The sequence below is a fragment of the Bos indicus genome, chromosome 17 (assembly GCF_029378745.1).
Source record: "Bos indicus isolate NIAB-ARS_2022 breed Sahiwal x Tharparkar chromosome 17, NIAB-ARS_B.indTharparkar_mat_pri_1.0, whole genome shotgun sequence".
NCBI lineage: Eukaryota > Metazoa > Chordata > Mammalia > Artiodactyla > Bovidae > Bos > Bos indicus.
In genome coordinates, this window is record NC_091776.1 from 61,194,398 (window position 1) to 61,205,563 (window position 11,166).

At 56.0% G+C, this 11,166-nt stretch overlaps 1 protein-coding gene across 3 annotated transcripts in view; it reads right to left on the minus strand.

Moving 5' to 3' along the window:
• The window catches only part of RASAL1 (RAS protein activator like 1), a 33,391-nt gene extending 23,317 nt beyond the window's left edge, over positions 1-10,074 (minus strand). Inside the window, exons 1-4 of one of the 3 annotated variants that reach the window (XM_070769619.1) lie at positions 9,250-10,074; positions 4,073-4,129; positions 1,078-1,191; positions 859-920 (exon numbers count right to left, since the gene is read on the minus strand). In XM_070769619.1, the coding sequence (XP_070625720.1) occupies positions 859-920; positions 1,078-1,191; positions 4,073-4,129; positions 9,250-9,386 (370 nt within the window). In that variant the 5' untranslated portion in view covers positions 9,387-10,074. The other 2 variants (XM_019977659.2, XM_019977660.2) reach the window with 2 other exon arrangements.
• Positions 10,075-11,166: the final 1,092 nt, after the last annotated feature.

The window sequence follows — 11,166 nt, forward strand, 5'->3', positions numbered from 1 at the left end:
AGTAAGTACTACATAAATGTTTGCTGCTATTACTGTTGCTACTTGCTTGCATATGTTTTTAAAAAATATTTATTTTATTTATCTGTCTGTGCTGGATCTTAGTTGCGGCATGCGGGACCTTTAGTTACAGCACGAAAAGTCTTAGTTGCGGCACATGGAATCTAGCTCCCTGAGCAGGGATCAAACCCGGGGCCCCTGCGTGGGAGTGTGAAGTCTTAGCCACTGGACCACCAGGGAAGTCCCTTGCTTGTGTAGGTTTAAAATGTCCCTAGAAGGACATACAAGAAACTGACAACATGGGGGATGAGAACGGAGAAGCTGGGACAGGAGCGACAGTCCCACCGCTAACTGTATCTTTCGAATATTGAACAGAAATAAGTTAACTGCTCAATAAATGAATTAAATTAAAATCCAGGCTTCCCTGGTGGCTCAGTGGTAAAAAAAAAAAAATCCGCCTGCCAATGCAGTAAATACGGGTTTGATCCCTGATCCGGGAGGATCCCATGTGCCATGGAGCAACTAAGTCCATGAGCCACAACTACTAACCCTGCACCCCAGAGCCCAGGAGCCACAACTCCTGAAGCCCCTGCCCCACCACAAGAGAAGCCACTGCAATGAGAAGCCTGTGCACGGCAACTAGAGAGTAGCCCCCGCTCGCGGCAACGAGAGCAAAGCCCATGCAGCAACGAAGAGCCAGCACATGCAAAAAAATAAATAATACAAATTAAAAAATAATAAAATTCAAAACAGAAGCAACAACCAAAATAATTTCCCCCGAAGGCTCTGTGTTGCCCATGCTGCTTGCTATGCCCCAGCAAGCGCCACCCCCCCCTCCCTCTGCCTGGCACCCTCACCCACCTCGGGGGTCCGCTGTAATGGCCTCCCTGCTCAGCGAGATCTTGCCTATGATGTCATCTTGCCTGCAGAAAGGCAGGCATGTGAGGGTCCAAGTCAGGGACCCCTGCCCCGCCCGTGGGGAGGTGGGCGCAGATGTCAACGGCTGCGTGGACAGGCACTGTGCTTTGGGGTGTCCCGCCTTCCCTCAGATGCCCAGGTTTGGGTCCCCAGCACACACACCCCACTGTGTCCTCGTCCAGCACGTAGAAGGACAGATGGTGGAAATCCAGGGGCAAGTTCACGGTGTACTCCTCCCCCCAGAAGGGGCTCAGGCTCCGCCAGATGGTTGCTGTCCTGCAAAAGGGGGCACAGGGGCCTTTGGGCCACACAGGCAGCAGATACCTGGGGACACACACACACACACATACACCCAGAGCTACTCAAACACAAATACAGCTACACATACACACTCACATAGACCCAAGAACCCAGATATAAGATACACATGAGTACACACACAAACCATAACACACACCCAGAGACCTTGACACACACATACACACACACATTCACAGGTACACCAAGGAAACCAGAGACACAAAGAGACACATGCACACACATACAGATACCAATATGCATCTTCAAAAATCTCTAGAAACATACAACTATGTGTTTCTACATACAGACAAGGGCAGACCCACACAGAGAAGACATTCACACGGATAACACAGACAAAAAAATGCCCAGAACATGGAGACACACACAGACACACATTCACATACACAGAGTGATACCCGGCAGAGATACACACAGAGGATCACAAAACCCTCACTAACAGACAAGACCCACAATTCGATTCATCCATTCATTCACTCCATAAACACTCACTCTGACTATGTGCCAAGTCTTGGGGCTATGGGAAATTAGAGGAAGACGTGCCAAGGAGCCACCCCCACAGAACTCCCCCAACAGAAAGGGGCTCCCTCCTGAGCCCTATGACACAGTGAGAGAAGTCCTGTGATTGGTTAGGCCAGCGGTGCCCACTGGGCTGAGGATGGGAGGGGTCAGGAAAGGCTTTCCCTAGGAGCCAGTCAGGCAAAGCAGAGAGAGGATAAAGACAGTCCAGATGGCTGGAAGAGCATGTGCCAAGGCACTGAGGCAGGAATTTGAGGAACAAGAAGATGGTGGCTGGGAGGCAGGAAAGTGTGAGGGGCCAGGGGACCATGAAGTCAGCAGGGGCCGGAGCACTTAATCAGCAAGAGGGAAGCCCAGAAGGGTCAGGGACCAAGACAGACCCAGAAACAGATACACACCTCTTCACCCCAACACCTCTGCAGATGCACTGCCCTTTACCCAACAGCGAAAAGAGAACTCACTTTGCCCAGTCAACACACACTCAAGTTGACAGCTGCAAAATTTGGCCAACACACCTGCCTCTGCCTTCTTCCTTCTGAGGCAGAAGGCAGATGGGCCCCCTTCAGGGTAAAGCGATTGGAGACTCATTCCCTATGGACCAAAACTCCAAGACAATAGCAGGACTATTAAGGGAAAGTCCGGGCCCTGCCCAGACCACATACTCCTCATTCTGGAAGTCAGGAGACCTCTCTGACCGCTCATGCGCAGGAACGCTCCTTGGAGGTCAAAGGGGAGTGATGTTAACTAAGGCTGGGCTACCCACAGGCCTCTTCAGTAGAGTCCATCCTGGCTAAGAGATGCGTCCACGCATGGAAGGATCCTGAGATACGCTAAATGCGCACTGTGAGCCAGGTAAATCAAAATGACTGGTCACAGAAAACCTGAAGAAATGCCCATAAAAGTAATTCAAACTATCACAAGGGCACAACTCAGGGACTCGCCCTCTGAGCCTGCCCTTATGCCTATCCACCACACACACTGTACGCTCTGCCCTCTTAATACTTGACTTGCTTCACGACTTTCCATCTTTGTGGGAATTCTTTTCTGCAAAGCCCAAGGGCCAGGGCCCTTGTCACTGACCAGTGGTCTAGTAGATGAGCATCTGGTGCTCTCACCATCACAACCTGGCCTCAATCTCTGGCTGGGAACTCAAGCCCCACCTAGCTTCTGCCACACTCTTCCCCAGTAGAGTGTGAACATGGACACGCACACACACAGACCAGGGCCACTCCATCAGACCGACCCTTCTTTCCAAACGCTTCCGTCCTACCCAACCCTCTCTCCAATTGGAAGTCCCCCCAGGCTCCCCAGCCCCTGAACTTGGAGGGTCCTCAGAACCCAGAGACGGGGAGACAGCAGCCTGGGGTCACACAGAAAATCAGTCTGTGGGCTTGGGGGTGGTGTCACAGAGTGTGGTAAGGGGGCAGGGTAAACACAGAGAGAGTGATGGGGGATAAACACACAGATCGGCTGGGGTGCTGCAGGTTGACCCTCCCCCACATGGGCTCCCTGCCCCCAGCTCCCAGCCCATCTGGACCAGAACTGGCGCCAGGAGGATCCTGAATCCTCCGTCTCCATAGGAACCGAGGCTTCAGCTGCCCGCCCACCCACGCCCCTCAGGCCTGCGGGGGTGAGAGCTGTCCCTCGGCCTGCGGGGGCGGCAACCAAGCCCAGCCCAGCCGAGACTGGCTCACGCAACCAGACATCTTCACATCCTCACGTGTTCACAGTGGTGTCTGTGTACCCAAATATAAGCAGGCATCGGTGCACACATGCATGTACATGGCAGCCCACGTGTGCACACACGCATACACACCCCACACGCTGGTACACAATGTGAGCCTCTGAGTCTGCACACCCACAGGGACACACACCGGTGGTCACGGGCATTCACACCAGCCCTCCAACACTTCCCCACATACCATACACACTCACATGCGGGTCCAACTGGGCACACATGCACACACACACCAGTGCCCGCAGCACCCAGCAGGCCCAGAACTAGCCAGCCCAGCCAAGCGTGAGATGCCCGCCCCCAGGAAGGTGCAAGCTGGCAGCCGCTGAGTCAGCCCCAGGATGCGGGCAGGGACATCGTCAGGGCAAGGGGGAAGGTGGCGGCCAGTTGGTGGGACTAGATGGACAGAGGAGCCAGCAGGCCCCACCATCCAGGCCTGTGGCTGGGGCACAGAACACCCACCAACAGGCCAGTGAGTCCATCCGTGGGGTAAGCGTGCCCCCCAAGGCTCTCTTTTCAACGTGGATCCTTACACCTGGACTCCCCCGTCTCCTTCGCCCCGTGCCTGGCTTCTCCCCGCCTCACCTGGCCACAACTTCGTCATCCACTTTCACAATGCAGTAGGGGTCACTGCTCCCCGACCTGCAGAAGGAGAAGGTTTGGGGAGCAGGCTTGAGAGGGTAGACCGGAGTGGGGATCCCAGTCCACCTTCGTTTTATAGATGGGGGGCAACTACAGCCCAGAGAGGAGAGGGGATTTGTCCAGGGTCACACAGCAAGTCCAGTAGAGGCAGGACCTCTGGGGACCAGCAGACCATGTCATGGCTGCCCAGCAGCCACCCACTGCGTGCCTGACCTCCTTGAATGGGCCCAGGGCTTCCACCCAGAGAAACAGAACACTGAGACCTGAAACCAGAACATGTGGAGTCCTGGGCCCAGGAAGCCCAAAGCGCTGGTCCAGAGCCTGTGCTCATCTGGTGAGTCATCCCTGGCCTCAAGCTTGCTCACTGTGGAACCCCAGCAAGTCCTCGCCCCTCTGTGAGCCTCAGTTTCTCTGCTCTGTAAGTTGGGTATAATATTTCCACACACCTCTTAGGGCAGGTGAAGGAGCTAAAGAAGCTAACGCATGGTGTGATGCATCACAGCTGACCCCAGAGCTCTTCCCACAGACACCTGAACCCCACCCTCAGGGTATGTGCTGCCCCCCCATTGGGAATTTCCCTGGGAGGGGACGCTGCATAGCTCAGCCTTCAGTGGGGATGGACCTCAGTGGATGCTCTCACTGCAAGCACAGACCAGGGCAGCCAGACCTCAAAACTCAGCCAGTAGGAGACATAGGCTGCACCCCCTCAAGCAGCCACGAGACATTGACCAACCAAAGCCAGTTCTGTCCCCCCTTCATAATAAGGGTTACTAGTCCATCCCAAGATGGGCTGCAACCCCTCGAGTAGCCATGAGCTATTAGCCAAACAAAGCCAGTTTCATTCCTCCTTCATTACAAGAGTTACTAGTCCATCTCAAGATGGGTTGCAACCCCTTGAGTAGCCATGAGCCACTGGGACAACCAAAGCCAGTTCCATCCCCTCTTCATAATAAGGGTTACTAGTCCATCCCAAGATGGGCTGCAACCCCTCAAGTAGCCATGAGCTATTAGACAAACAAAGCCAGTTCCATTCCTCCTTCATTACAAGAGTTACTAGTCCATCTCAAGATGGGCTGCAACCCCTTGAGTAGCCATGAGCCACTGGGGCAACCAAAGCCAGTTCCATCCCCTCTTCATAATAAGGGTTACTAGTCCATCCCAAGATGGGCTGCAACCCCTCGAGTAGCCATGAGCCATTAGCCAACCAAAGCCAGTTCCATCCCCTCTTCATTATAAGAGATGTTAGTTCATCTCAAGATGGGCTGCAACCCTGTGAATAGCAAAGAGTCAGTGACCAACCAAAGCCATCCCCCAATTAATAATAAGAGTTACTTGCCCATCCCAAGCTGACCAGGGTTCCTCATGACTTCCCCCACCCCTGCCTGCATCCCATCACACAGGCTTCCCTTGTCTTCCACCAAGCTCAGTCTAGCCTAAGGGCTTTTGCACTTGCTGTTCCACCATTCTAAGACACCTACTCTGTTCTTGAATGACTCCATCTTTTCATTCAAACCTCAGCCCCAAAGTCACTGCCTCAGAGAGGTGGTCCTTGATGACCACCGTCCTCCAACAGTGGACAGTGTAAAACTGCCCTCTGATCCCTCTGAGCACGTGAAGTCATCTTGCTCCCTTGTTTCTCTGTGCTTTGTGTCTGTCTCCACAGCTCCCTGCCACTTCTGAACACTGAGACCCTTGGGGGAGGAGCTGTGCCTCCGTCCCCCTCCCTCCACAGCCTGGCAGAGTCGGGATTTGAACTCGGGTCTGTGGGGCTCAGCATACATGTTCCCAACCAATGCCACCCGCACTCCAACTCAAGATCCCTTTCCCACATGGCCCCCTTCCCCAGTACTCCAGCCCCCGCCCTCTCTCTTCCATCCTGTCTCGGTTCAGTCTGTCACTGATCCACAAATGCCTCGGGGATTCCGGGAAAGAGGGACATGGCACCAGGAGCTGCTCCAACCTCATCTGCTGGCTGAACCCTCCTCGGGCCGCAGTTTCCTCTTTGGTTGCTTTCCCTCAGCTCCCTCTGCCGAGTGTGCCTTCATTTCCCCATCTGCTCTCCATCCCTGAACATCTCAGTCTAGTCGCCAACCTGTGCCTCCACATTCCTCTCTGGCCTCCCTTCAGCATAATGCCCCAGACCTCAGTTTTCCCATCTGGATCTATTCCAAACCCACTGGGCTGAGTAACACTGGGAGCCTCAGTTTTACCCTCCGGATGCCCATGGCTGGGTGTCACCCCCTCCGTCTCGTGTCTCTCTTCACGTCCTCTATCCCTGAGCCTCTTTTAGGCAGGCTCCCATCCCTTGGTTTCCCCAACAGCAGATGTAGGACAGACAGGCTGGAATCCACTAGAAAAGGGCTGGGAGCCACGCCCCCTCCTGTTCACCCAGCCTGACCCCTGGGCCCCTCTGGGAGCGGAGCACGTCAGCTCCGGGACTCTGACGCATGAAGGCCTTATCAAACTTCTATCAGGTAAGGGCTATGGTGGCGGAAAGGGGATGCCCCCTCCAGATCCTGGATCTCTCCAGACCTTTGGCCTCTCCCACGGTCCCTGCCCCTCCTCAAGTGTGGGAAAGCCGGCCCCTGGACCATTGCCTACCCAGTCTGCTTGGTGCCTGGTGTGTGCATGCTAAGTCACTTCAGTCGTGTCTGAATCTTTGTGACTCTATGGACTGTAGCCCTCTCCAGGCTCCTCTGTCCATAGGATTCTCTAGGCAAGAATACTGGAGTGGGCTGCCATTTCCTTCTCCAGGGGAATCTTCCCAACCCAGGGATCAAACCCACATCTCTTATATCATCTGCATTGGCAGGTGGGTGCCTGGAAGCAGTCAGTATTCAAATTCCAGCTGTGTGACTTTGGGCAAGTGACTATGCCTCTCTGAGCCTGAGTTTGCCCATTCATAAAATGGCAGTGCCAACAGGACTCTGCTGCTGCTGCTGCTGCTAAGTTGCTTCAGTTGTGTCCGACTCTGTGCAACCCCATAGACAGCAGCCCACCAGGCTCTCCCGTCCCTGGGATTCTCCAGGCAAGAACACTGGAGTAGGTTGCCATTTCCTTCTCCAATGCATGCAAGTGAAAAGTGAAAGTGAAGTCGCTCAGTTGCGTCCGACTCTTAGCGACCCCACGGACTGCAGCCTACCAGGCTCCTCCGCCCATGGGATTTTCCAGGCAAGAGTACTGGAGTGGGTTGCCATTGCCTTCTCCGAATAGGACTCTAAGAAGTGTTAAGCACAGGACCTGGCCTGTAGGAAGCCTTTGACCACATATAGCTGCTATTATGAATGACAGAAATAACTCAAATTATCAGCTGAGGCCTCCTCCAAGCCAGGGTTGGAGCCCTCTCAAACCTGGGGAGGCTTCAGAAAGATTCTGGGCCCTCTCCCTTAGGAGAGGGGAAAGAGGACATACCCCCTCTAGGAGTCCCCATGGGCATGGAGATCCCAGCATGCTATGAGGGAGCCCCTCTGAGAAGGGCACCAACAGCTAGGGAAACTGAGGCAGGCTGGCGGGATCCCCAACTGGGGCCTAGTCACTTCCCCCTACCCTGGTACTGGGGTGAGGCCCACCTAGAGCTCACCTTGGCCCAGGAATTGGGGGGAGGAGGGGCAACCAAGACTCAGGGATCAAGTATGAGCCAACTCCCTCCCCAAGAGAAGCAGAGGGAGCCCCATGAGCCGTGTCTGGGTCCGAGGAAAACACCCACTGCTCCCTCATGGCCCTCACTAAGGACTGGGAGAGACCGGAGCACCGAGAGAGGGAAACCCATTTCTGAAAGGTCTCCCATTATCAACTCCCCAGCAGCTGCCAGGCCACCTCATTGCCTCAACAGTCCCAGAACTGCTAACGCTCAGGGGCTCTGAAAGAGCATCTCAGAAGAGGGGAGACAGGGGGCTTGTCCAGACGCTGCATTGGCACAGCCAGCAAGCTCTCTGCTTTCCCCAGATGCTTGTTTTAAGGGTCACTGATGAGGATGGGGGCAGCTGGAACTGCTCTAAGGAGCTTCCCTGTTGGCACAGCTCCAGGACTGCGGAAGCGGAAGGTTCATGAAGTCAAAGGCAGGATACCCTCTCATTGGACCCCCAGCCGGAGGTGTTAGGGCAGAGCTGAGTCCCAGCCTGTGCAGAGGCTCAGAATCCACATTCCTGCTCCCCCTGGCCCCGGGGGTAAATCCTAAGTGGTTTTTCTACCCTCACAACTGCACGAGGCTTGCAGACTCCCTGTCCAGGGTTCCCCTTGCTCAGATAGGAAATTCAGACCTGGAGAGGATCAGGTTCAAGGTCATAGAGTCAATGTGCTGTCAAGGATCCCACACCTGTTCCAGGTACCCACACCCTCAGAGCCCCTTCTGGGCTCCAGGCCAAAGCAGGAGGGGGACCCCTCCCTCCATTCTGCTGATTCAGCAACTGCTGACTCAGCCCGGAGGGAAGCACAGTCAAGGACTGGTACTGCGGGGACCCCACCACCTGGCTGGGGAGGGGGCTGCAGGGGGAAGTTGGCTCTTCAAGCAGCTTAGCATCAGGGAAGGCCCCCCACCCCGGGCTGGTCGCTGCTGGCTGAGGAGCTAAGGGCTCTGGGTCCAGAGGAATGTTTCCCCCAGGCCTGGCCAGTGGGCCACCTGGTGACACTCTGCAAACCTAAACGCCAGATGCTCGCAGAGGAATGCTGGGCCGCCTGGATCCCAGGCCCTCTGGGGCCCCTTCCAGGGTTCTCTGAACCGGTGCCCACCCAGGCCTGGAGAAACCCCACCTCCAACACCTGCCTGGACTAAGGAAGGGAGCCCTCCACCCCTAAACCCCCTCCCCAGCTCTGACAGAATCTGATCCTATAAGCCCCAGGGCTGAAGCCCTGGAAGACCCCCTTTAGTATATCCCAGGAACAAAGACACCCCCTTCCTGGCCACTGGGCGGGGCATCTGCTGAGTCTGAGTGCCCCCTCCACCAGGAGAGCGATGGGCAGGGGGCCTTTCGCCCCGTGACTGTGGATCAGCCCCAGTGTTGTTCTCAGACAAGAACCCCTCTCCCATTTCACCGACTTGCCCTGGCATGCTGAATGGGCGACCCCTGCCCCATCCATGCTCGGCACGCCCCTCATCCCCGACTGGCCCCAGGGGTACTCACACATCCTTGGCGGGCAGCGCCCGGCCCTCCACGACGCGGACGTTCAGGGAGCTGCTCTTGGCCATGGCGCCCTGCCCCAAACTTTCCGACCAGGAGGGCGCCCGGGTTCCGAGGCTGGACCGCGGCAGGGAGGGCATCTACATGTCACCCGCAGAGAGCCTGGCACCCTCTCTCGGAGTCCCCGGGCCACCTACCCGAAACGCGCGGGTAGCTGGACGGGAGGTTTCCGAAGGAGGAGAGAGGATAGTGACCGGGGAGGGGGCGCCTCCCTCCCCGGACTCTACAGGTAGGAGCCGGGCGCCGAGCTGGCAGAGCGCGCGGGGGACACACCGCCAGCCCTTGCCTTCTAGTCTGGCGCTCTTGGTGGGCAGGCGGGGCGGACGGGGGGGTGGTGGGGGCGGCCCAGGGCCCTCCCCGCAATCCCGCCTCCCGCGGGGTCCCCCTCCCGCCCGTTCCCGGGCCACCCTCGCGCGCCCTCTGCCGGCACCCCAGCCAAGCGTGCCAGAGCGCACCCGCCGCGGAGCCCCGGGCGCGTGGAGGCTGGGACTGCCAGGTGGGGAGCGGCCCACGGCCATGATGGGCGTGGCGGCAGGGTCCTGCTGAGTTGGCACTGGGCACAGAAGACACAGTGTGTCGCCTGCCTGCCCTGCTTCCAGCACGATCACACCTCTCCGGCTCTCCCCTGCCTGCCATCCCCGCACCGCCTCCTCGGTCCGACCTCCTTGCGCCGTCCCGGAGCAGTATCTGAGATCGTCGGGAGGCGTCGCTAGAGAAAGTCACACCCTCCCTGGGGGTCCTTTCAAAGTCCAGAGAGGGAGGGGCCTCCAACATCCCCTTCCATCTCTTTTAGATCCCAATGAAATCCAGACTGTGCGTGCGGCAGACTTCACGTCACGGGCTGGCATTGCGGGGGAGGAAGCTGCGGCCGGAGGGGGAGGGGAGGGCTTGAAGATAACAACCACCACAGCGACGATAAAAAACCATCTCCAAGTGTTTGAACACTTACTGTGTGCCAGGCACTGTTCTAAGCGTTTTACACGGATTATCTCATCTTCCTCCTCCTCCTCATTGTATGTGCTACTTACTGTTGTACCGGTACCCCCATTGTACGGATACACAAACTGAGTTCAGAGGGATTAAATAGCATGTGGAAGATCTTACAGTCAGTAACTGATTTGCCTTTCTGAATTTGAATGCTGACTCTGCCACTCGGTAACTGTGTGGTCTTGGGCCAGTCACTTAACCTCTCTGAACCTTGGCTTGGCTTTCTCATCCGTTCCTATGTGATTATAGTATCTTGTTCACAGGATTTTGAGAGAATTAGATGAGATAAAGCAAGTAGGAAGGAAGCAGGTATAGGTGTCAGAACACCAACAGGCACATAAGAAGCTTTTCAGAAAGTGTTTGCTATTATTGTCCTTCAAGGCAGAGCTCAAATATCACCTCCTCTAGGAAGTCTTCCAGGATGGCCTCTCCTGCCAGGCAGAGGTTTTCTTTCCTTTTTCTCTGCTCCTACAGCTCCAGGTTTGTCCATTTTTTGTACATCTCATTAAGTGAGATAATGTGACCAGAAGGGCCTGTCCTAATACACACACTGTCTCTCCCCATGAGTTTGTTTAGCTGCCTAAGAGTTCTCGGAAGGGCTGGCTATGAGCCTAACTCACTCTGATCAGTTCAGCCCAGGGCTGGGCACCAATGGGTTGGCTCTATTTATGATGTTCCGGAAGGAACACCCAGACCGGCAATTCTGGGAGGGCCCCACCCAGCCGCAGGAGCAGTCCATGACCTGCTTCCCTATCTCCCTCTCTGACTTCCCTCCCTGACTTCCCACCCAGCACCCCAGCCAGGCTGACGAGGAATTCATATCCTTGGAATTCTATCCCTGGCTGGCCACTGTCTGGTGAGTCCTCCAGCTTC